This window comes from Somniosus microcephalus, chromosome 31, assembly GCF_052327205.1.
Source record: "Somniosus microcephalus isolate GS21.2 chromosome 31, FLI_Smic_1.0, whole genome shotgun sequence".
In the NCBI taxonomy this organism is placed as follows: Eukaryota; Metazoa; Chordata; class Chondrichthyes; order Squaliformes; family Somniosidae; genus Somniosus; species Somniosus microcephalus.
In genome coordinates, this window is record NC_141017.1 from 5955825 (window position 1) to 5982519 (window position 26695).

Consider the following 26695-nt stretch of genomic DNA (forward strand, 5'->3'; position numbering starts at 1 on the left):
ATGTATCTCATACACTTTCTTAACTGTCTTATCAACTTGCCCTGCCACCTTCAAGGATTTGTGAATATGTACCCCCAGGTCCCTCTGTTCTTGCACCCCCTTAAAATAGTACCATTTAGATTATACTGCCTCTCCATGTTGTTCCTTCCAAAGTTCATCACTTCACACTTATCTGCAGTAAATTGCAGCTGCCATGTATCTGCCCATTTCACCAGTCTGTCTATGTCCTCCTGAAATCTGCTACTACCCTGCTCACTATTTACTACGTTGCCAAGTTTTGTATAGTCCGCAAACTTCGAAATTGTGCTCCCTATACTCAAGTCCAGGTCATTTATATATAACAAAAAAGCAATAGTCCTAATACTGACCCCTTGAGACCCCCACTGCACACTTCCCTCCAGTCAGAAAAACATTGGTTCACCACTACTCTCTGCCTCCTATCCCTTAGCCAATAATGTATCAAGTTACCACTGTCCCTTTGATACCATATCCTTCTATTTTCTGAATAAGTCTATTATGTGATACTTCATCAAATGCCTTTTGAAAGTCCATGGGGGAAAAGTTCGTTAGCAACCAACATCGCCTGGGCGCTAAATTTAGTGCCCGGCGCAAAAATAGCGCCGGCGATCGCTAACTTCAGTTCTAGCGCCCCAAGAGGGAGGTGGAGCGCTAATTCAAATGCTCCACTTCCTTCTCGGAGCACTAACCCCGAATATCGGGGCAGTGCATTCTGCAGCGCTTTGCACTGGGCCACGTCGTGCTGTGTATTGGAAGGGCTGTTCCCCTCATTAAAGGGGAGTGCCCAAGCCCACAACTCTGTGGGGCCATACCTGGACCACCGGGGAGCGGGGTGCCGTGCCAGCAGCCCGGCACACAAGTGAAGTGCTGGGCTGCCAGATCGCGGCACGGACCCCGCGCTCAAAGATGCAACGAGCCACAACAAGCAAGTCGGCCAATTTTATTTTTCCCCCCTCGCCACCTCCCCTTTACTAACCGCCCCACGCGCCTCCTATTGTCCGTTCCTGCCCCTTAAGTCGGTTGCTGTCATCGTCCAGCACAGATTCAGGGGACGTGCGGCCAATTTTGCAGGCGGGGTGAAAACTGGGCGCTGCGCACGGTGATGACATCGTCATCGCCTGTGCAGCGGAGTGGGGTGGTACCGGTTACCGCCGCCGCTAAACTTGCGCTGAATTTAGCATGTCTCAGTAATCCCTACTATGTCTGGTTCCTCGCAACGCATGATTGCCTCCAGCTCCCCTGTTTTATTATGGACACTGTGTGCATTGTTGTACAGACAGTTTAACTCATTTTTAATAGTAGTTCCTCTCACTTTATTTTTAACCATCTTTTTAAACTCCTGTTTTTTAACTCTATTTATTCCCTAGCCATCAATGTCCTCCCTTTCTTTACTCTTTCCTATGCTCTCCTTTCCTTGTTTATATTTAGGCTGGTTTCATTTCTTGTCGATCCCTCCCCCCTTCTTACTAGTTTAAAGCCTTTGTCACCTCCCTGTTTCCCATTTCTGCTAGGACACGGGTCCCACCCCGGTTCAGGTGGAGCCCGTCTCATCGGTACAGCTCCTTCCTGTCCCATGAAAAGGAACCCCTCTTTCCCACACCAGCCCTTTAGCCATGTGTTAATTCTCCTGATCTGTCTGCTGCTATGCCAATTTGCACGTGGCTCGGGCAGGTATCCAGAGATTATTACCCTCGAGGTCCTGCTTTTTAATTTTGCTCCTAACTCCTGATACTCCCTCAGCAGGACCTCCTCTCTGTTCCTACCTATGTCGTTTGTTCAGACATGGATCACGACAACTGGATTTACTTCCTCCCTTTCCAAGTTCCTCTTCAGCTGCTGTGAGATATCCCTTACCCTGGCACTGGGTAGGCAGCACACCAATCGGGATTCTCGTTCTTGGCTGCAGAGGAGGCTATCTATCCCCCTTATTATAGAATCCCCTATCACTACCACATTTCCATTCTGCTCTTCCCCCCCTTGGACAGCCTTCTGAGCCACGGTGCCTTGGTCTGCATTGTGGCTCTCCTCCCCGCAATCTTTCTCCTTGTCCTCACAGGTAGCGAGTACATCGTACCTGTTGGACAGGACCAGCGTCTGCCGGACCTCCTTCTCAACCTCTCCTAAGTCCGCACTACCCGTCTCCCAAACAGTCACACCCTCCCCTTCCTGAACCTGTGCTTTCCTCTGAGGTGTGACTGTATTCAGGATAAAACTGTCCAGAAATTCCTCCCCCTCCCTTATGTTTCGGAGTGTCTCTAACGCGCACTGCAGCTCAATGACTCTGAGCCGGAGTGACTGAAGGCAGAGACATTTCCTGCCGATGTGGGAATCCGGGACAGTCTCGCTGTCCACAAACTCCCACACACTACAGTCCTGACACTTAGTCCCTGCCATCTCTAGACTTTATTATTTTATTTGCTTATTTAATTAGTTAAAGTTTTTAATCAAATGATTATTTATAGTTATATTAATTAATTAGTTTATCTAGTTAAGTTATTGTTTATTAACGTAATAGTTATAGTTCCCCAGCTCTTAATTTAAACCACTGCACTAGCTTTGAGAATGAAACAACACTGTCAGACTCACCAACCAATCACCTACCTGCTATCCTGTGATGTCACTCCTAGATTTTTTTTTGCTCTCGTTCTCACTCCCCGCCGCGCTCTCCTCCCACTCTGCCCCCGCCCTGCCCCCCACTCTCTCCCCCGCTCTCCCTCCCCCGCTCTGCTCCCCGCGCTCTCCCCCGCTCTCCCTCCCCCGCTCACTCCCCCGCTCTGCCCCCCGCTCTGCCCCCCGCTCTCTCCCTGCTCTGCCCCCCGCTCTCCCCCTGCTCTGCCCCCCACTCTGCCCCCCGCTCTGCCCCCTGTTCTCTCCCCTGCTCTGCCCCCTGCTCTCCCCCCTGCTCTGCCCCCTGCTCTGCCCCCGCTCACTCGCCGCTCACCCCCCCAATACCCCCCCGCTCTCCCCCCCGCCCCACTCTCCCCCCCGCTCTCCCCCCGCTCCACTCTCCCCCCCGCTCTCCCCCCCGCCCCACTCTCCCCCCCCGCCCCACTCTTCCCCCGCTCCACTCTCCCCCTGCTCTCCCCACCGCTCCCCCCCGGCTCTCCCCACCGGTCCCGCTTTCCCCCCCTCCCCCCTCCCCCCTCCCTCCCACCACTCTCCCCTCCCCCCTCCCCCTCCCCCTCCCCCTCCGCCACCCCCTCTCCCCCTCTCCCCCTCCCCCCCCTCCCCCCCCTCAGTACTGCCCTGCCGACTGTGCAGCGCTCCCTCAGTACTGCCCCTCCAACAGTACAGCGTTCCCTCAGTACTGTCCCTCCGACAGTGCAGCGCTCCCTCAGTACTGCCCCGTCGACAGTGCGGCGTTCCGTGTACTACCCCTCCGACAGCGCAGTGCTCCCTCAGTCCTGCCCCTCTGACAGTGCAGCGCTCCCTCAGTACTGACCCTCCGACAGTGCAGCACACCCTCCAGTACTGCCCCTCCGACAGTGCAGCAATCCCTCAGTACTGCCCCTCCGACAGTGCAGCGCTCATCAGTACTGACCCTCCGACAGTGCAGCACACCCTCCAGTGCTGCCCCTCCGACAGTGCAGCAATCCCTCAGTACTGCCCCTCCGACAGTGCAGCGCTCCCTCAGTACTGCCCCTCCGACAGTGCAGCGCTCCCTCAGTACTGCCCCTCCGACAGTGCAGCACACCCTCCAGTACTGCCCCTCCGACAGTGCAGCACACCCTCCAGTGCTACCACTCCGACAGTGCAGCAATCCCTCAGTACTGCCCCTCCGACAGTGCAGCACACCCTCCAGTGCTGCCCCTCCGACAGTGCAGCACACCCTCCAGTGCTGCCCCTCCGACAGTGCAGCGCTCCCTCAGTACTGCCCCTCCAACAGTGCAGCGCTCCCTCAGTACTGCCCCTCCGACAGTGCAGCGCTCCCTCAGTACTGCCCCTCCGACAGTGCAGCACTCCCTCAGTACTGCCCCTCCGACAGTGCAGCGCTCCCTCAGTACTGCCCCTCCGACAGTGCAGCGCTCCCTCAGTACTGCCCCTCTCGAATGTTTGACAGTTGAGGCTCAGGGAGCAGGTAGAACCCTCATGACATTTCAAGTGTCGGTTATGAAATGCCAAGATTTCGATTCCGTTGATCACTTGTAACCGTCAATGCAATGATCATTGCCAGCACTGGCGCTGGTGAGAGGCACATGCGCTTTGGAAAGAGGGAGAGAGAGAAAGAGAGATAAAAAGAGATAGAAGGAAAATTATGAATTTATAAGATTCCAGAGAGACCCTGGTTCCAAATGATTCGAGCTTGACCCGTATTGGTGACAGTGATAAAACGTTATTCGGCACAAGCAAGATTTAATACATTACAGTATTCGAGCAGCAGTTTACAGAGTATAATTGAGACTTGTATTACCCCGTTATACACTGGGTAGAAGCAGCAGCCGTGAGTGAGCTGCACCCTGTGTCTCTTGTCTCTCATCGCCTCCCAGGTGTCTCCTTGGTCCTTCCTGAAATCTTCTACTCCTGAAATCTTCTAGAATTTGTGGCTGTCAAGACACCCCCGCCCCCTCTTATACCCGTACTCTCATTCAAAACCTATGGCGTCCTCCTGAACCGATCACTGGCTGACACCCAAACCCAAAATCCAATCATAAAGATGCCCGTCTGCAGCACCTGGGCTTACACAAGTTCTAGTCCTATGACCCCCTGACATCATCTGTTTTTGACCATCAAGACTCATATCTGGGGTAGTTATGGCAACACAATCGGAACATGTCTCCACAGGTTGAGACACGGCCCCTGCTGATGGCCTTTGTTTTTAATTCACTGCAGAGGTTATAACATTCCAATGCAATGGCAACTGCAGCTGACCTTGGTCCCCAGGCTGTCGAGGAAATTAACTATCAGACGGAGACTTCGAGGTTCGCTTTAGGAATTTATGACGTGATATCACGGAGAGTCTGCAGCAGTCCCTACTGCCCACCAGCACTCTCAATTACGAATGTACAGCGCTCATAGTTATACAGCAAGGTAAACAACTTCAGGTGATTAGCTTACATTACATTTCAACATAAGGTTTCATAGGTTCCATTGTTCTCAAGAAACAGATTAACATGTTCACATTTTATCACCAGATGTCCTAAGCCAAAAGGTCAGCTTGACTTCATTATGGCAGTCAGCAGTTCTTTTAGTTTTAACTAGTTTAGTGTCCTTTGTTCAATTAGTAAAGTGGTCAAGTATCCCAGCATGCCTTAATGTTTAATACGCTTTCTCCCACAATTCCCTCCTTGTTGATCTTTACTGATCAACACTGCTTTACGGCATTGTATTCAGTTTGTTTTCATAGGGAGGATAATATCCCTTTGGGAAAGGACACATTTTTAGACAATCTTCTTCATCATAGTCATCCTGGTTTGCTCTTTTTCTTTCCTTTCTCTCTAGTACTTTCGTAGCTCTTTTTACAGATGCTACTGATTCTACTGTTTGCGCTAACAGATATCTCACTCTTATCCACATTATACATACAAATTAATATAAATAAACCTCCTGTCACTACACAAAATATAACCATCGGGTGAACAAACAATTCCAACACTGCGGATGCTTTAGGTGACCATCCTTTAAACACATCCCACCAGTGGTGTACCGTCAAATCTGTTATTTGCGTAGCTATTTGAATCAAACCTTGCTCATCATAATCCATCACTGCTTTTAAATGGTGCAGATCTCTTCCTCTTTTCGCTAAGGCCTCTGCTATCTTTTCATTGTTTTTCAAAAATTTCGTCAGATTAGCCAAATTAACTGTAGGGGGGGCATTTTCTATCCCCAATACAGTTCTTCTTTGCATTACCGTAGCCCATTTTCCCAACTGATATGTCTTGTTGGTATGTGGGTCAAACACAGTATAAACATCTTTTATGCAAGTGTTTAAAGGGGGCCTTTTCAAAATCCCGTCTACATATATAGGCCAGGCACTGCTAATAAACAGATAGTTCTGGCCTATCTCATGCAAGGTAGTATCATTACAAGGTTTCAAATTCCAAATGCATGTACCTCTACTATGTTGTAATGAGCAAGGTTCATATATAGGGGTATGCAATGGGCATACTTTTCCAAACGGCCAATCTTGGCAATCCGAGGCATCGTGGGTCTTATTCCCCTGATCTATCCATTTACCATGAAATTCGGGATACCAAAAGTTTTCTCCAAACAGTTGGGGCAATACCAAGAACTGACACCAGGTTTTGGCTTTTGTCACATTTACCACTTTCATTGTAAAATTACATCCCTTAAGGTCACATTTAGTATATCTTCGATCAAGTTTTACTTCTAGATTATTTCCTTCAAATCCAAAAATTCTCATCCAACTAGGAGCATGTCCTGACATAGCGATTCGCTCTAGCTCAGGCCTCAGTGACTGCTTGGTAATTTCTTTAAACATACATTGAGTATGATTATTGACTTTCTCTTGTCCCTTTGCAACATTCTCTTGTTCCTTTTCTACCTTATTTACTTGCTTCCAACTCATTGTATCTGATATCCACTGTGTTAACATCGCTGCTGTCAGTCCATTGTCCCAAGCATTTCTTAATTTTATAGCATATCCTGTCAGCCCTCCTACTTGCTGTATTTTATTCTGCAATGTTTCAATATCTATTGCATTAAGGGCTCCCATACCAGTTCCTACTCCCCCCAAGACCGTTGCTAAGTCCCTTCTCCTTCTCCTGATCCTAACTCTCTTATTCAATTTGGCTTGTATATTAGTAATATTACATCCAGTATCTTTTTTTTTCATATTGTACCTGTACTGTCAAATTTAGAGTATATGGGGAGATCAAGACCGGGGTACAGGTAGAATGCAATCTTTGCAAATGGTCCATAGGACTTTCTATCTGTTTCGTTTTCTTTGCAAAGAATGTTTCCCCATACCAGTGAGGTCTTCCTTCTATAAGAGTTGCATTCACGCATCCGTACGCCTGACCGTCTTTCAAATATATCGGTTGTTCCATGTCTCTGGTTCTTGTGTCATTTTTATACCATTTCCATAATTTAGTATAATTGTTTAGTATGTCAGTGTCATTCTCTATCCTACAACTTATGTTCACTCCTTTTTCCCATTTTATACTTAGAGTTATATTAGATCCTTGGCTAAATACTATTTTATCCATCCCAGATTTCATTTCGAACATTAATCGTCCAATTAGCAATTACACAAATGGTGCCATTGTTACAAGTGTAAGTTCCCTGCGATTGGTTACTGTCTCTTGCCTTCCATCCTAACTGGCCTGCCCATTCTGTTTTTTCAGTAGGCAGGATGGTCCAGGCGGCTGTCCTTATTACACATAGGCCGATTATTATCATCTGGTTTAACATATTTCCTGATTTATCCTAGAAATCTTTAAATTTTCCTAATTATTGTTATACAGCATTAAATATAAACATATATAGCAATCCGAAAGTAATCAGTCCTTCAATGAAGTGCCAAATTATGGTGGGCACGGATCTTTTCCCGTTTCTGAAATGGTGTCTGGTGCAGTATGTTTATACTCCACCTCCGGTGTTTCCTCTGGATGATGCAACTTGCACCTTGTAGCGTGTACCCAATCAGGTTTTTCTTTCAATTTGAGAGCTGTTCGAGTTGTAAGCAGCACCAAATATGGTCCTTTCCACCAAGGAGAAAAAGATTCTTTATTTAGCGCTTTCACATAAATTTGATCTCCGGGTTTAAAGGGGTGCATGTTTCCTTCTGTGGGGCGCGTCTGGGCCTGTCTCACTTTCTCATGTATTCTTCCTGCTGTTTCACACATGGCCTGAGCATATTTTAATGATTTTTCATCATTCCAAATTAATGCCACCTTCTCTGGAGTCATGGGTGGGCGTGTGCCTGTTGTCATAGGCCGGCCCATCAAGATCTCATGTGGTGTCAGACCTGTGTTTCTATTTTTCTGATTTCTCAGGGCATACATTACTACTGGCATGGCATCCGACCATTGCAACCCATTTTGCTGGCATACTTTGGTTAGGGCGGCCTTGATTTCCCCATTCACTCTTTCCACTATTCTTGAGGATTGTGGCTGGTAAGGTATGTGCAATTTCCATTGAAATCCAAGGGCTTCAGTTAAGTTTTTTATCAGTTTGCTGGTGAAATGAGTTCCTCTGTCACTGTTTATTCCCATAGGTATTCCAAATCTAGGTATTATTTCTTTTAGCAGAATGCTTACTACTGTTCTGGCATCATCCCTCCTAGTGGGGTATGCCTCTACCCATCTGGAGAACATATCTACTATTACCAGTATGTACTTAAATCCTTTTACTGCGGGCATATGTACAAAATCTATCTGTAGATTCTCAAAGGGCAGCTCTGGTTGGGGTAGGTGATCAAAATTTGCGGGCGATTTCCCTCTATCGTTCTGTTGACATACTAAACACGTTCTGGCAACTTTTTCAATTGTTACCGTTATTCCTGGTGCATACCATTGTTGGGACAATGCATGTGCCATCCCTCCTTTGCCCATGTGAGCCTGTCCATGTGCCAGGCGAGACAGGGGCAAAAACAAGCTTCGTGGGCAAACCACTCGGCCATCAGGATGCATCCATATATCATGATCTTGATAGCAACCTGCCTTACTCCAAGTACGTTTTTCTTGGACTGTTGCCTGACTTTGGGCCTGTCATAGTAGATCAGCATCAATGCTACTAGGAAGTTCTGGAGGAAAGTTACTAACGGTATTTTTGGCGGCTTGAAGCTGTGGGGCCTGCCTCAGTGCGACCTCTTTAGCCGCACTATCAGCAAACCTATTTCCACACGAGACTTCATCACCTGCCATGGTGTGGGCCTCACATTTCAGTACTGCAATTTTACTTGGCAACTGAATAGCCTCCAACAAATTTAACACCATTTGCGCATGCTTAATAGATTTTCCTGAGGATGTAATAAAACCTCTGTTTTTCCATAATTGTCCAAAATCATGCACTACCCCAAATGCATAACGGGAGTCAGTATAGATATTGACGCTTTGATCTTTAGCCAAAATACAGGCTCTGGTTAATGCATATAGTTCAGCTGCTTGTGCAGATGTGCCAGGTGGCAACGCATAAGCTTCCAATAGTTCATGAGGAGTCACCACCGCATAACCTGCTAATAGTTGATCATCACTAGGTCGATGCGAAGAACCATCCGTGAAGAGGATCAAGTCAGGATTATCAATAGGATCACTTAGCAAATCTGGCCTGGGTGTAGTGGTGGCTTCAACAGTTAACAAGCAGTCGTGTTCTGGTTCACCTGGGTATTCTGTTGGTATTGGCACGAAGGTCGCCGGGTTGACAGCTGGTGATCGCTGGTAGGTATAATTAGAGTGTGACAAGAGGATTATCTCATACCCAGTCCTTCTTGCCGCTGTAAAGTGCTCAGTAGCTGCCGAATTTAATAATAGCAGCACTGCTTGGGGAACAATTACCACACAAGGGTGATCAAGCACAATAGGGATGGAATTTTCCACTATTGTGGCGGTTGCAGCAACGGCTCGTAAGCAGGCTGGCATGCCTCTCACTACGGCTGGTAAGGCTACAGAGTAATATGCTACAGGCCTTTTTCCTCCCCCGTGTTCTTGTGCCAGTACTCCTGTTGCAAAGCCTTCTCTTTCATTGACGTATAACTGAAAAGGCTTATTATACTTAGGTAGTCCTAACGCGGGAGCACTGACCATAGCTTTTTTAAGATCACTGAATGCCTTATCTCATTCTGGCATCCATTCGACTATGGGGGGCTCTGTCTGCAGCGTAGCTGATCGTAAGACCGCATCCATTTCTCTGTAGTCATATATCCATTGTCTACAATAACCCACCATTCCCAGAAACGACAAAATGTCCTTCTTTGTTCGCGGGATCAGCACTTTATCCACTGCTCTTATTCTTTCCAGTCCCAATCTTTGCTGTCCATACTCCAACTGAAAACCCAAATACTGGACGGATGTTTGGCAAAACTGCAACTTCTCGGAGGACACCCTGTGTCCCCTGCTAGCCAGATGCTGGAGCAATTTTATAGTATCTTCTTGGTAGTCTGGCCCCGTTCGGGAGGCAACCAAAAGGTCATCTGCGTACTGGATTAAGGTGGACTGATCTGATAACTGACATTCCTCCAAGTCATTTTTAACCGCTGCCGCATACACCGCAGGATTTTCAGTATACCCCTGGGGCAACCTGGTCCAGGTATATTGCTGATTCTTATGGTGAACCAACATTCCCAGGCCTTTATCTCCAAAGAATAAATAAGGTGAAATCTGCAGCAATTCTGGCTGGTTTAGGTATGAGCAAACCAATTCTTGATAATTGGGTGTTTCTTTATGCGTGTACCATGCCGTACAATGGGTCCGTTTCTTTTCTCTACTGGTTTCAATTAGATATTGTAAATACTGCCCCTGAGGATCTTCTAATTCCTGCAAGGCTTGGTATACATTTTTTACCAATTGGCCATAAGGATTGCTATTCAGCTGCCAGCAGTATAAAATGGGGGCTCCTTCTACTTGCTTTTCCTCTATCATTAAATTCATTAGCTGATGAGTTTGTATTTGAGGCAGTTCCATGAACATGCCGTCTCGAGTGCAGTATATAACTGCTCCCAATTTACATAAAGCCTGTCTTCCCAACATAGGAAGAGGGGCGGTCTGAGAAATTCTGAGGGTGTCTGTGACGGATTGCCCGTGCACTTGAATTTTGGTAGGTTTGGAGAGGGGTTCTAACATAGGGATACCGGCTACTCCCATGCTTACAACGTTAAATTGACTGGCGGGTATACCCACGGAGGGGGGTACAGAGGACATTGTTGCACCGGTATCGACCAGAAGGTCCAAATGGCTATTTCCTATCCATATTTACCAGAGCAGTAACTACGTCCGCCCAGGGCTGAGTCTGCCAATTTAGATTAATCATTTTAAAGGCTTGAGCTTGAAAGGGTAACATGCAGTTTAGCAGTGTTTGTACTGCCAAAGGTCCATTGTCTGCTAATGGAACTCCCGCATGTTCCTCCCACTTGCTTTTAAATCGAGCTACAAAATCAGGAATTGTCTCCTCCTTTCTTTGCAGACATCGAGTAACTTCTCCTATGTCACTATGCTTCTTGGCTCCTCTCATTATAGCCTCTTTACCTCTATGTTCTAACCAGTGAGCAAAAGACTCATTTCCCTGGTCCAGTTGTACATCATCTTGTCGCCAATCTCCATTTTCTCCCGGGGGAACAACAAATCCGTCCCTTAGGGTCGACCATGAGGACCCATACGCACATTTTAGCAGCATTAGCACATCCCCAGGAAGAGGGCTGTAAATGGTACATATTTGTTCTAGCCAATTATGAAAGGCAGTGGGCTTCTTTAAGGGGTCTGGTGCCTCGGCTATCATAGCTCTAGCTTCCGCTGGGGACCATGGTTTTAACACTGCCACCTCTCCTATCATGACTCGAGGAAGTTGATGGGTAGTAGTGTCAGGTTGTGTTTGTGACCTAGTTGTAGGTCCGTTACGTGAGGGTAGCTCCTGTACATTACTACCAGGCAGTGCAGCAGCTCCTGCTCCGAGTGCCTCTGCTGGAGGAGGAGGTTCAATTACGGGTTCATCTGCGGGTGGGGGTGGATTGTATGGAGGCGGCGCCGGAAATCGTGCCGGTTGCTGTCTTAGAGCAGCCACTATCATTAGTAAATTATTTAACTCTTCCCCCATCTCAACCGGATCTCCCGCTGGGGTTCGGGGATACATTCCCACAACAGGAGCCTCAGGCAGCACCTCTTCCTTTTTCTGACTAGCCTCTGCCTCTTCCTGTTTCCCCTTCTTCTTTGGGGGTTGGTGTCTTTTTGCTACTTCCATCCACCTAGCAAAGCACCATAACATATAGGGGGTGTCCCACTCAGGATCCCCTCCTTCATTTCTAGTAATTTCTTCCCATTCTTTGATTAAAGGTATTTTAAAACTTCCCCCATAAGGCCAATCTCCACCCGACCATCCATACAGATCACTACTAAAAGTTACCGCATACTGATCGTCTCCTGTTTCTTTTATTACAGTATCGGCTGGCGAACCCGGTGGAACGATGGGATCTCCTACCTTTTTTCGATGTTGCACGAGCTTTTTTATTCTGTCATTCGTTCTTTTACATATCTTGATTTTACCATTTGCAGCCTCCTGTTCTACCTTGCCTCGGGCTCCTTTCTTGGCAGGCTCGGACGAATCCGCTCGACTGCCGTTATTTCCCATCTTCTCCTTACTCCTGTAACTTAGTTTTAAACTTACTGGTTATACAACCGCAGGTTATTTTATATACACAAAATACAATGAGCGCTCACCAGTTTTTCCGTCCGCGAGTCTCGAAGTCAACCCTTTATTTTCTTTGTAGCTACTTAATTCGGTGCCATAGTCTTTTCTCTCTTCTCAGCAGTCTTGCCTCAGCCTGACGGGCTTCTTGGCTCAGCATGAGTCACCGGCCGGATAACTAGGCAACCGTGCGCCGTCCCCCTTTCAGCTGGGAGGCACCAGGCACTTTCCTTTTATTTTTAGGAGAGTCCCTTTTTAAATTCCCTTTGTCTAATTGGAGCCTAAGCGGGCCAAGTGATATTCAAGGTCGACGCTATACCCAACTTAGACCTTCTTAGTTCTTTTAGATCCCGTTGTTAGGGATCCTGCACGACTACGCCAAATTCTGTCAAGGAAATTAATTATCAGACGGAGACTTCGAGGTTCACTTTAGGAATTTATTACGTGATATCACGGAGAGTCTGCAGCAGTCCCTACTGCCCACCAGCACTCTAAATTACTAATGTACAGCACTCATAGTTATACAGCAAGGTAAACAACTTCAGGTGATTAGCTTACATTACATTTCAACATAAGGTTTCATAGGTTCCATTGTTCTCAAGAAACAGATTAACATGTTCACATTTTATCACCAGATGTCCGAAGCCAAAAGGTCAGCTTGACTTCATTATGGCAGTCAGCAGTTCTTTTAGTTTTAACTAGTTTAGTGTCCTTTGTTCAATTAGTAAAGTGGTCAAGTATCCCAGCATGCCTTAATGTTTAATATGTTTTCTCCCACAAACAAGGACACAAAGAAGCGATATCGTAGATTTAACACGAGTACTTTATTAACAACTGGGAAACACGTTTACAGACAGCCTGCATCAGCATCCTGGCATTCCACCTTGTGCTGACCTATTCAGGAAGCAAACCTCTGACCTTAACAGGAAGCAAACCTCTGACCTTAGTAGCAGCATTGGCTACAGCACCACCTGGTGGATAACCTTAATCATAACATCCCAGATTACTATAGTGGTTGACGTGGCCCATGACCATGTCAGTTCCATTTCCTGCACTTCTGCCCTCACTCCTGCCCCTCCCTCCCAGAACCACGATAGGGTTCCCCTTTTCCTCACCTTTCACCCCACCAGCCTCCACATTCAACGGATCACCCTCCGCCATTTCCGCCACCTCCAGCGTGATCCCACCACCAAATGCGTCTTCCCCTCCCCCCACTTTCAGCATTCCGAAGGGACCGCTCCCTCCACAACGTCCTTGTCCACTCCTCAATCACCCCTAACAGCCCCTCCCCTCCCTACGGCACCTTCCCTTTTACCTCCTCCCTTCCCACTGTCCAGGGCCCCAAACACTCCTTCCAGGTGAAACAGCGATTTACTTGTACTTCTTGCAATTTAGTATACTGTATTCGCTGCTCACGATGCAGTCTCCTCTACATTGGGGAGACCAAACGCAGATTGGGTGACCGCTTTGGGGAACACCTCCATTCAGTCCGCAAGCATGACCCCGAGCTTCCGGTCGCCGGTCACTTTAATTCACCGCTTCACTCCCACTCAGACCTCACCGTCCTCAGCCTCTTGCATTGTTCCACGGAAGCTCAGCGTAAGCTCGAGGAACAGCACCTCATCTTCCGATTAGGCACTTTACAGCCTTCTGGACTCAACATTGAGTTCAATAATTTCAGACAATAACCTCGGCCCCCATTTTTTTCAGACAGCAGCAGTTGATGATTCTGCCATTCCCATTTACACCTCCTCTAGGCCCAGCTTTAGTTTCTTTACTTGTCCCATTACCATCTCCTTTTGCCTTGCACCATCATCCCTTTTGTGATTTACTCTCTCCTGCCTCCCACCCTATCACAGACCTTCCCTTCTGTTCTTTCCTCCCCTCCCCCTTTCCCAGCCCCTGCACTTGCTTAAAACCTGTTTTCCAGTTCTGACAAAGGGTCATCGACCTGAACCGTTAACTCTGTTTCTCTCTCCACAGATGCTGCCTGACCTACTGAGTAATTCCAGCATTTTCTGTTTTTATTTACAGAGATAGTTAACTTAAGAACATAAGAACATAAGAAATAGGAGCAGGAGTAGGCCAATCGGCCCCTCGAGCCTGCTCCGCCATTCAATAAGATCATGGCTGATCTGATCCTAACCGCCAATCCACGATCACAGAACCATCTCCTGAATCTAACAGAATTAGACACATGAAATAGGAGCAGGAGCAGGCTACACGGCCCCTGGGCCCGCTCCGCTACCCACAGGGCCATGACCGATCCGAACCTAGACTCATGTCCAAATTCCTGCCCGCTCCCCGTAACCCTTAATTCCCTTTACTTCTAGGAAACTGTCTATTTCTGTTTTAAATTTATGTAATGATGTAGCTTCTACAGCTTTTTGGGGCAGCATATTCCATGGACCTACCACCCTCTGAGTGAAGTAGTTCCTCCTCATCTCAGTTTTGAAAGAGCAGCCCCTTATTCTAAGACTATGCCCCCTAGTTCTAGTTTCACCCATCATCGGGAACATCCTCCCCGCATCCACCCGATCCAACCCCTTCACAATCTTATATGTTTCAATAAGATCGCCTCTCATTCTTCTGAACTCCAATGAGTAGAGTCCCAATCTACTCAACCTCTCCTCATATGTCCATCCCCTCATCCCCGGGATTAACCGAGTGAACCTTCTTTGTGCTGACTCGAGAGCAAGTATGTCCTTTCTTAAGTATGGGCACCAAAACTGTACGCAGTATTCCAGGTGCAGTCTCACCAATACCTTGTACAACTGAAGCAATACCTCCCTATTTTTATATTCTATCCCCCTAGCAATGAAAGCCAACATTCCATTGGCCTTCTTAATCACTTGCTGCACCTGCATACTAACCTTTTGAGTTTCGTGCACCAGGACCCCCAGATCCCTTTGTACTTCAGTACTTTCCAGTTTCTTGCCATTAAGATAATAACTTGCTCTACGATTTTTCCTGCCAAAGTGCATAACCTCACACTTTCCAGTATTGTATTCCATCTGCCAAATCTCTGCCCACTTACTTAGCCTGTCTATGTCCCCGTGCAGGTTTTTTATGTCCTCCTCACTCACTACTTTCCCTCCCATCTTAGTATCATCTACAAACTTTGATATGTTACACTCGGTCCCCTCCTCCAAATCGTTAATATAGATTGTAAAGAGTTGGGGACCCAGCACTGACCCCTGCAGAACACCACTAGTTACTGATTGCCAGTCTGAGAATGAACCATTTATCCCAACTCTCTGCCTTCTGTTAGATAGCCAATCCTCTATCCATGCCAGAATATTACCCCCAATCCCGTGATTTTTTTATCTTAAGCAATAATCTTTTGTGTGGCACCTTGTCAAATGCCTTTTGGAAGTCTAAATACACTACGTCCACTGGTTCCCCTTTATCCACCCTATATGTTACTTCCTCAAAGAACTCCAGCAAATTTGCCAAACATGACTTCCCCTTCATAAAACCATGCTGACTTTGTCCTATTAAATTATGATTATCCAAATGTCCTGTTACTGTCTCCTTAATAATGGACTCCAAAATTTTACCTACCACAGATGTTAGGCTAACCGGTCTATAGTTTCCAGCCTTCTGTCTACTGCCCTTTTTAAATAAGGGTGACATTAGCAGTTTTCCAGTCTGCCAGGACCTTTGCCGAGTCCAGGGAGTTTTGGAAAATTATTACCAATGCATCCACAATCCCTACCGCCACTTCCCTCAAGACCCTAGGATGTAAGCCATCAGGTCCAGGTGATTTATCCGCCTTGAGTCCCATTATTTTACCGAGTACCACTTCCTTAGTGATTTTGATCGTGTTTAGCTCCTCCCCCCTTTAGCCCCCTGTTTGTCCAGTGTTGGGATATTCTTAGTGTCTTCTACTGTAAAGACTGATATAAAATATTCATTCAGTGCTTTTGCCATCTCCATATTTCCCACCATTAATTTCCCGCTCTCATCCTCTAAGGGACCAACATTTACTTTAGCCACCCTTTTTCTTTTTATATAACTATAAAACTCTTACTATCTGTTTTTATATTTTTTGCTAATTTACTTTCATAATCTATCTTCCCTTTCTTAATCAATCTTTTTGTTATTTTTTGCTGTCTTTTAAAGTTTTCCCAATCCTCTATCCTCCCACTAGATTTGGCTACCTTATATGCTCTTGTTTTTAGTCGAATACTATCCTTAATTTCTTTATTTAGCCACGGATGGCTGTCTTTTCTTTTACACCCTTTTCTTCTCAGTGGAATATATATTTTTTGGAAGTTGTAAAATAACGCCTGCAGGAGTACAAGGAGCTGTTCCATGTTCCATCCTTCTGACAATGCACCATGGCTGAACTGAGCATCTCATTACTTTGTTTGTCCTGCAGGAGGCACAGGGAAGGAATCCTTTTAAAGGCAAAATCAATCAGCCGGCTGCAAGTTCTCAAGTGTTAAATGTCAGCTGAAGCTCAGCCACACCAGCAGAGGGGGATAGAGAGAGGTGTGACTGAATGTGCAGTGATACAGAGACACCAGCAGAGGGGGATAGAGAGAGGTGTGACTAAGTGTGTAGTGATACAGAGACACCAGCAGAGGGGGATAGAGAGCGAGATGTGACTGAGTGTGCAGTGACACAGAGACACCAGCAGAGGGGGATAGAGAGAGGTGTGACTGAGTGTGTAGTGATACAGAGACACCTGCAGAGGGGGATAGAGAAAGGAGTGACTGAGTGTGCAGTGATACAGTGATACAGGGCTCAGTGAAGTAACTACTAACACTACTAACAATAACCAGCCCCAGGACAGTGACAGCGTAACACAAAGAATTCGACCCAACACAATCGTCGCTAAGCAAAAGGAAAAATATCTGTCATATTGGGCAGAAACAACAAAAACCCAAAGCAAACTCAATTGCTACTTGGCCCTAAACAGACAATACAACATGGCTGATTACCTGACCAGGGTAAAGGATAGCAAAATGAGAAAAACCTTGACAATGTACAGGCTTAGTGAACATAGTCTGGTGATCGAAAAAGGTAGACACAGGCAGACCCGGCTACCAAGAGAGGACAGGATATGCTCTCACTGCAGTCAGGGAGTGGTGGAGACAGAGATGCACTTCCTCACAGCGTGTAGAAAATATCAGGGCATAAGGGAGAATTTCTACCCAAAATTCACAAAAATATGCCCGGAATTCAGAAATTTGAATGACGACCAAAAACTCCCATACCTACTAGGGGAAGAGAAAAATTGTGTAACCTTAGCGGCACACTATTTTACAGCTTGCCATAAACAGAGGGACAACCACTAAATATAAGAAAAGAGTATATAGAAATTATATGAATGTATATTTATACACTCAGGGATATATCTGTTTGTACACTGTATGGATAGATCTGTATTTTTGTGTACAACCATGAATGTTTTTCGATGCTTTGGCAACATAAGATGTACCTTGTCATGCCAATAAAGCGATTTGAATTGAATTGAATTGAATTGAATTGATACAGAGACACCAGCAGAGAGAGGTGTGACTGAGTGTGTAGTGATACAGAGAGACACCAGCAGAGGGGGATAGAGAGAGAGGTGCGACTGAGTGTGCAGTGCTACAGAGAGCCACCAGCAGATGGGGATAGAGACAGAGGTGTGACTGAGTGTGCAGTGATACAGAGAGACACCAGCAGAGGGGGATAGAGAGAGGTGTGACTGAGTGTGCAGTGATACAGAGAGACACCAGCAGAGGGGGATAGAGAGGTGTGACGGAGCGTGCAGTGATACAGAGACACCAGCAGAGAGGGATAGAGAGCGGTGTGACTGAGCGTGCAGTGATACAGAGACACCAGCAGAGGGGGATAGAGAAAGGTCTGACTGAGTGTGCAGTGATACAGAGACACCAGCAGAAAGAGATAGAGAGGTGTGACTGAGTGTGCAGTGATACAGAGACACCAGCAGAGAGGGATAGAGAGAGGTGTGACTGAGTGTGCAGTGATACAGAGACACCAGCAGAGGGGGATAGAGAGAGGTGTGGGTGAGTGTGCATTGATACAGAGACACCAGCAGAGAGAGATAGAGAGAGGTGTGACTGAGTGTGCAGTGATAGAGACACCAGCAGAGAGATAGAGATGTGACTGAGTGTGCAGTGATACAGAGACACAAGCAGAGGGAGAAAGAGGTGTGACTGAGTGTGCAGTGATACATAGAGTCACCAGCAGAGGGGAATAGAGAGCAGTGTGACTGAGTGTGCAGTGATACAGAGAGACACCAGCAGAGGGGGATAGAGAGAGGTGCGACTGAGTGTGCAGTGATGCAGAGAGACACCAGCAGAGAGAGAGAGGTGTGACTGAGTGTGCAGTGATACAGATTTACCAGGAGAGAGAGATAGAGGTGTGATTCACCAAAACAAAAGCAAAATTTTTGCCTGCTTTATAGATTTCCAGAAGACTTTCGATTCTGTTTGACACGACGGTCTATTCTTAAAACTTATTGAAAGTGGGGTAGGGGGAAAAACATATGATGTAATTAAATCAATGTATACAAACAATAAATGTGCAGTTAAAATTGGAGACAAACAAACAAAATATTTCTCACCGGGGCGTGGAGTGGCGCAGTGCTCGCCTATCTCACCGACACTCTTTAATATTTACATAAATGAATTGGCAATACCCTACTTGAACAATCTACAGCACCTGGCCTCGCCCTATATGACTCCAAGGTTAAATTCCTCCTCTATGCAGATGACCTGGTTCTGCTCTCACCAATTGAGGAGGGTCTACAGCAGAACCTGGATCTGCTAGAGTTGTTCTGGCAGACCTGGGCCCTGACAATAAACCCCAAAAAACCCAAAGTTCTTGTGTTCCAGCAAAGATCCAGACATCAGGGACCCAGAATAAACTTCACACTCAGAGCAACTAAAATCGAATAAACTACAAATTACACATACCTAGGCCTAAAAATCAGTTCTACGGGAAACTTTCATTTGGCTGTGAATGAACTGAAAGAGAAAGGAAGAAGGGCTTTCTATGCCATTAAGAAGTCAATCCAAATAGAAATTCCAATTGTCATTTGGCTCAACATTTTTAAATCAGTAATTGAACCAATTGCACTCTATGGCAGTGAGGTGTGGGGTCTGCTAACACAACAAGAATTCACAAAGTGGGACAAACACCCAATTGAGATCCTGCATGCAGAATTCTGTAAAAGTATCCTCCGGACTCAGAGGAAAACCACAAACAATGCATGCAGGGCAGAACTAGGCCAATATCCACTACTAATTAATATCCAAAAACAAGCCATCAAATTTTGGAAACACCTAAAAATGAGCAACCCCCACTGCTATCATTACGAAGCCTTGAAATGCCAAGAGATGATCATAGAGAAGAGTCCCCTCAGTCAACTAGTCCTGGGACTCAGTGAAGTAACTACCAACACTACTAATAATAACCAGCCCCAGGACAGTGACATCCTAGCACAGAGAATTCGACCCAACCCAATTATCACTAAACAAAAGGAAAAATATTTGACCTATTGGACAGAAACGACAAAAACCCAAAACAAACTCGATTGCTATTGGGCCCTAAACAGACAATACACCATGGCTGAATACCTGACCATGGTAAAGGATAGCAAACTGAGAAAAGCCTTGACAATGTACAGACTTAGTGAACATAGCCTCGCCATCGAAAAAGGCAGACACAGGCAGACCTGGCTGCCAAGAGAGGACAGGATATGCTCTCACTGCAGTCAGGGAGTGGTGGAGACAGAGATGCACTTCCTCACAACTTGTGGAAACTGTCAGGACATAAGGGAGAATTTCTACCCAAAATTCACAAAAATATGCCCTGAATTCCAATATTTGAATGACCACCAAAAACTCCCATATCTATTGGGGGAAAAGAGAAAATGTGTAACTATAGCGGCAAACTATGTTACAGCTTGCCACAAGCAGAGGGACAACCAGTGACACATTAAATCTAAGAAAAGATTATATGCATATTATATGTGTGTGTATCCATGGGTATACTTGTCTATACACTGTATGTCTAGATCGGTGTTTATGTGGTCAATCATACATGCATTTCTGTGCTTTGGCAACATAAGATGTATCTTGTCATGCCAATAAAGCAATTTGAATTGAAAAAATTGAATTGAATTGATACAGAGAGCCACCAGCAGAGGGCGATAGAGAGAGGTGTGACTGAGTGTGCAGTGATACAGAGACACCAGCAGAGAGAGAGAGAGGTGTGACTGAGTGTGCAGTGATACAGAGACACCAGCAGAGGGGGATAGAGAGAGGTGTGGGTGAGTGTGCATTGATACAGAGACACCAGCAGAGAGAGATAGAGAGAGGTGTGACTGAGTGTGCAGTGATAGAGACACCAGCAGAGAGATAGAGATGTGACTGAGTGTGCAGTGATACAGAGACACAAGCAGAGGGAGAAAGAGGTGTGACTGAGTGTGCAGTGATAGAGAGAGACACCAGCAGAGGGGGATGGAGAGAGGAGTGACAGTGTTCAGTGATACAGAGACACCAGCAGAGAGAAATAGAGAGAGATGTGACTGAGTGTGCAGTGATACAGAGAGACACCAGCAGAGGGGGATAGAGAGAGGTGTGACTGGGTTTGCAGTGACACAGAGAGACACCAGCAGAGAGGGATAGAGAGAGGAGTGACTGAGTGTTCAGTGATACAGAGACACCAGCAGAGTGGATAGAGAGAGGTGTGACTGAGTGTGCAGTGATACAGAGACACCAGCAGAGGGCGATAGAGAGAGGTGTGACTGAGTGTTTAGTGATACACAGATACCAGCAGAGTGGATAGAGAGAGGTGTGACTGAGTGTGTAGTGATACAGAGAGACACCAGCAGAGCAGATAGACAGTGGTGTGACTGAGTGTGTAGTGATACACAGACACCAGCAGAGCGGATAGAGAGAGGTGTGACTGAGTGTGTAGTGATACAGAGAGACACCAGCAGAGCGGATAGAGAGTGTTGTGACTGAATGTGTAGTGATACACAGACACCAGCAGAGCAGATAGAGAGAGGTGTGACTGAGTGTGCAGTGATACAGAGACACCAGCAGAGGGGGAATGGGAGAGATGTGACTGAGTGTGCAGTGACACAGAGAGACACTAGCAGAGGGGGATAGAGAGAGGTGTGACTGAGTGTGCAGTGATGCAGAGACACCAGCAGAGAGGGATAGAGGTGTGACTGAGTGTGCAGTGATACAGAGAGTCACCAGCAGAGGGGGATAGAGAGCGGTGTGACTGAGTGTGCAGTGATGCAGAGACACCAGCAGAGGGGGATAGAGAGAGGTGTGGGTGAGTGTGCATTGATACAGAGACACCAGCAGAGGGGGATAGAGAGAGGTGTGGGTGAGTGTGCATTGATACAGAGACACCAGCAGAGAGCGATAGAGAGCGGTGTGAGTGAGTGTGCAGTGATAGAGACACCAGCAGAGAGATAGAGATGTGACTGAGTGTGCAGTGATACAGAGACACAAGCAGAGGGAGATAGAGGTGTGACTGAGTGTGCAGTGATACAGAGACACAAACAGAGAGAGAAAGAGGTGTGACTGAGTGTGCAGTGATACAGAGAGTCACCAGCAGAGGGGGATAGAGAGCGGTGTGACTGAGTGTGCAGTGATGCAGAGACACCAGCAGAGGGGGATAGAGAGAGGCGTGACTGAGTGTGTAGTGATACAGAGACACCAGCAGAGGGGGATAGAGAGAGGCGTGACTGAGTGTGTAGTGATACAGAGACACCAGCAGAGGGGGATAGAGAGAGGTGTGACTGAGTGTGCTGTGACACAGAGACACCAGCAGAGAGAGGTGTGACTGAGTGTTTAGTGATACACAGATACCAGCAGAGTGGATAGAGAGACGTGTGACTGAGTGTGCTGTGACACAGAGACACCAGCAGAGAGAGGTGTGACTGAGTGTGCAGTGATACAGAGAGACACCAGCAGAGGGGGATAGAGAGAGGTGTGGGTGAGTGTGCAGTGATACAGAGACACCAGCAGAGAGAGATAGAGAGAGGTGTGACTGAGTGTGCAGTGATAGAGACACCAGCAGAGAGATGGAGGTGTGACTGAGTGTGCAGTGATACAGAGTCAGCAGAAGAGATAGATAGAGGTGTGACTGAGTGTGCAGTGATACAGAGAGACACCAGCAGAGGGGGATAGAGAGAGGTCTGTCTGAGTGTGCAGTGATACAGAGACACCAGCAGAGAGAGATAGAGAGGTGTGACTGAGTGTGCAGTGATACAGAGACACCAGCAGAGGGGGATAGAGAGAGGTGTGACTGAGTGTGCAGTGATACAGAGAGACACCAGCAGAGGGGGATAGAGAGAGGTGCGACTGAGTGTGCAGTGATGCAGAGAGACACCAGCAGAGAGAGAGAGGTGTGACTGAGTGTGCAGTGATACTGATTTACCAGGAGAGAGAGATAGAGAGAGGTGTGATTCACCAAAACAAAAGCAAAATTTTTGCCTGCTTTATAGATTTCCAGAAGACTTTCGATTCTATTTGACACGACGGTCTATTCTTAAAACTTATTGAAATTGGGGTAGGGGGAGAAACATATGATGTAATTAAATCAATGTATACAAACAATAAATGTGCAGTTAAAATTGGAGACAAACAAACAAAATATTTCTCACAGGGGCGTGGAGTGGCGCAGTGCTCGCCTATCTCACCGACACTCTTTAATATTTACATAAATGAATTGGCAAAACTACTTGAACAATCTACAGCACCTGGCAGAGGGGGATAGAGAGAGGTCTGACTGAGTGTGCAGTGATACAGAGACACCAGCAGAGGGGGATAGAGAGAGGTGTGACTGAGTGTGCAGTGATGCAGAGACACCAGCAGAGGGGGATAGAGAAAGGCGTGACTGAGTGTGCAGTGATACAGAGACACCAGCAGAGGGGATAGAGAGAGGTGTGACTGAGTGTGCAGTGATACAGAGACACCAGCAGAGGGGGATAGAGAGAGGTGTGACTGAGTGTGCAGTGATACAGAGACACCAGCAGAGGGGGATAGAGAGAGGTGTGACTGAGTGTGCAGTGATGCAGAGACACCAGCAGAGGGGGATAGAGAGAGGTGTGACTGAGTGTGCAGTGATACAGTGACACCAGCAGAGGGGGATAGAGAGACGTGTGACTGAGTGTGCAGTGATACAGAGAGACACCAGCAGAGAGAGAGTTGGAGATTTGCTGGTGCTGTTGGGGAGAGTTTTAACAAGCTTGGCAAGGATGGGCACCAGCATATAGGAGTAGAAAAGAAGTATAAGGTGCATGAAAGTGTGAGTGTGTTAGATAGTACTAGAGAAGAAATGAGTACTAGAGGCGGAGGTAGTACTATATTAGATAGCAGCAGATGAAGAAAAAGTACGAACAATTCAAAAATGTGTTTAGAATGCATGTACGTAAATGCAGTAAGTGCGGTGAATACGGTTGGTGAGCTACAAGCACAATTAGCCGTGTGGCAATATGATGTTGTGGCTTAAAAACGGTGAGGACTGGGCACTTAATATTCAAGGGTACAAGGGCCTAGAAAAACGGGGCGCCAAGCTCGCCTGGGCACCGGAAGTTCAGCCCCAGAAGGAGCCGATTGCGCCAGCGCGATATTCAGTTTCAGCGCCCCAAACGGAAGCGGGGCGCTGCTCGAGGAGCCCTGCGTCCCTCTTGGGGCGCTGAAACTGAATATCGCAGCGCAACGTGCTGCAGCACCACACGCTGCGGCATGGAGCGCTGCGGTACTGCAGGCCTTCCTCCCCTTCTTAAAAGGGAGGGCCTGCACCAGCGCGATCAGAGATCACGAGTGCCGGCAAAAGAGCCCGGCACCAAGGAGAAGTGCCGGGCTCTTGGGACACAGCCGGCACTGCCCGGCGGGCGGGGGGCGCTCAGGAGGCCGGGGACTATGGCGTGAGGTGGTGCTGGCAGGTGGCCAGCAAAAAAAATGGCCGCCCCGCACCTCCCTTTTAATTAGCGCCACTACCGCCACAGGTCGGCCCCCCTGAACCGGTCGCAGATTGTGACCGGCGTTACAGCGGGGGGGCACGACCCAATATCGGAATCGGGGCGGTAGCGGGGTGCTGCGTACACCGATGATGTCATCGGTGGTGGCACAGCGCTACAGGCTAACGCCGCCATTAGCACCCCGCTAAATTTCACGGGGGGCGTGGCCAGTGGCGCTAAAGCCACTAAGTGCCCTCTTTGGGCGCTAACTGGTGGCGCAGCCCACCGAATTTCTAGGCCAAGGTGTTCAGAAAAGATAGGGAAGGGAAAAAGGGAGGTGGGGTGGCAGTACTGATTAAGGAAGACATTGTAGTGCTGGAAAGGGAGGATGTTCTTGAGGGGACAAGGACAGAATCCATTTGGTTAGAGTTGAGGAGCAAAAAGGGTATGATCACGCTGTTGGGGATATTCTATAGGCCTCCAAATAGTGAGAGGGAGGTAGAGGAGCAAATCTGCAGGGAAATCGTAGAGATATGCAAGAGCTATAGAGTCGTGATATTGGGGGACTTTAATTACCCAAATATCGATTGGGATAATCCAGGGGTAAAGGGAAAGGAGGGGGAGGAATTTCTGAAATGTGTTCAGAAGAATTTCCTTGACCTGTATGTTCTTGGCCCAACTAGGAATGAGTCATTGCTGGATCTGGTGCTGGGGAATGAGGTGGGCCAGGTCGACCAAGTGTCTGTGGGAGAACACTTGGGTACGAGTGATCATCGTATCATAAGATTTAGATTAGCAATGGAGAGGAGCAAGGAACAATCTAGAGTGGAACTTCTAAACTGGAACAGGGCTAACTTCAATGGGATGCGTAAGGATCTAGCCAGGGTAAAATGGAACCAAAGACTGACAGGAAAAACTGTAACAGAACAATGGGTGATCTTTAAGGAGGAGATGTTCCAAGTACAGGCTCGGTACATTCCAACAAGAGGGAGAGTAAGGGAACCAAAGCAAGGGCTCCTTGGATGACGGGGGAGATTGAGAAGATGATGAAACAAAAAAAGAGGGTGTATGATGCATGTCAGGTGAATTCTTCAAGGGAGAACCAGACCAAATAAAATGAGTTGAGAGGGAAAGTGAAGATGAAAATAAGATTGGCAAAGAGAGAATATGAAAGTAGAATGGCGGTTAACATAAAAGGGAACTCAAAAAAAATTTTGGCCCATCGAGTCCGTGCCGGCTCTCTGTAGAACAATCCAGTCAGTCCCATTCCCCCGCTCTATCCCCGGAGCCCTGCAAGTTTATTTCCCTCAAGTGCCTATCCAGTCTCCCCTTGAACACATTGAGTGTCTCCACTTCCACCACTTCCGTCGGCAGTGAGTTCCAAATCATCAACTGCGTAAAAATGTTTTCCCTCACATCCCCCCTGTATCTCTTGCCCAAAACCTTCAATCTGTGTCCCCTAGTCCTTGTACCATCAACTAGTGGGAGCAGCCTTTCCCCGTCTAGCCTATCCAAACCTGTCATAATCTTGTACACCTCTATCAAATCACCCCTCAACCTCCTTTGCTCTAATGAAAACAAATCCAGCTTCTCCAACCTGTCCTTGTAGCTAAGATCCCCCATCCCCAGAACCATTCTGGTAAATCTCCTCTGCACCCTCTCAAGGGCCTTCACATCCTTCCTAAAGTGTGGTGACCAGAACTGGAGGCAATACTCCAGTTGTGGCCTAACCAGTGCTTTATAAAGGTTCAGCATAACTTCTCTACTTTTGTACTCAATACCTCTATTTATGAAGCCCAAGATCCCATATGCTTTGTTAACTACTCTCTCAATATGTCCCGCCACCTTCAGGGACCTATGCACATTAACTCCCAGGTCCCTCTGTCCCGGCACACTCTTTTAAACTGTGCCATTAAGTGTATATTGCCTCTCCCTGTTCCTTCTGCCAAAATGCATCACCTCACACTTCTCTGTATTAAATTCCATCTGCCACTTGTCTGCCCATTCTGCTGGCCTTTCTATGTCCTGCTGCAGTCGATTGATATCATCATGATTGACTCCTCCCTGCTCTTTCCACACAGTCCTGCACATTTCCTCTTGTGTATGCAATTCCTCTTTGAAAGTTCCTTTTTGTATCTGCTTCCACCGCCCTTTCAGTCATCGCTTTCCACATCACACAGCAGCGATTACATTTGGCATTTCACAAAGACCAGCCGGGACAGCTCCAGCCACTCGAAGGCTCAGTGTTACACCAGGTGAATTCATCAATTGGGCCGTTAAGGCTAACTAATGTACTTTGTGATGAGTTTTCAGCACAAATCCATCACTCGAAAAGTAGAGAAGCTATGGTCATTTTTTATTGATAATTGGTTAGACCACACTTGGAGTACTGGGCACATCTCTGGTCTCCATAATACGAAAAGGATATAGAGGCAC

At 47.1% G+C, this 26695-nt stretch overlaps 1 protein-coding gene across 1 annotated transcript in view; it reads right to left on the reverse strand.

Annotated features, from left to right (window-relative positions):
- Positions 1-12345, reverse strand: part of LOC147097546 (uncharacterized) — a 52516-nt gene extending 40171 nt beyond the window's left edge. The window contains exons 1-2 of the mRNA XM_085971399.1: positions 11614-12345; positions 9053-9353 (exon numbers count right to left, since the gene is read on the reverse strand). Of these exons, the coding sequence (XP_085827525.1) occupies positions 9053-9353; positions 11614-12255 (943 nt within the window). The 5' untranslated portion in view covers positions 12256-12345. The remainder of the gene's footprint in view (positions 1-9052; positions 9354-11613) is intronic.
- Between the last annotated feature and the right edge of the window lie 14350 nt (positions 12346-26695).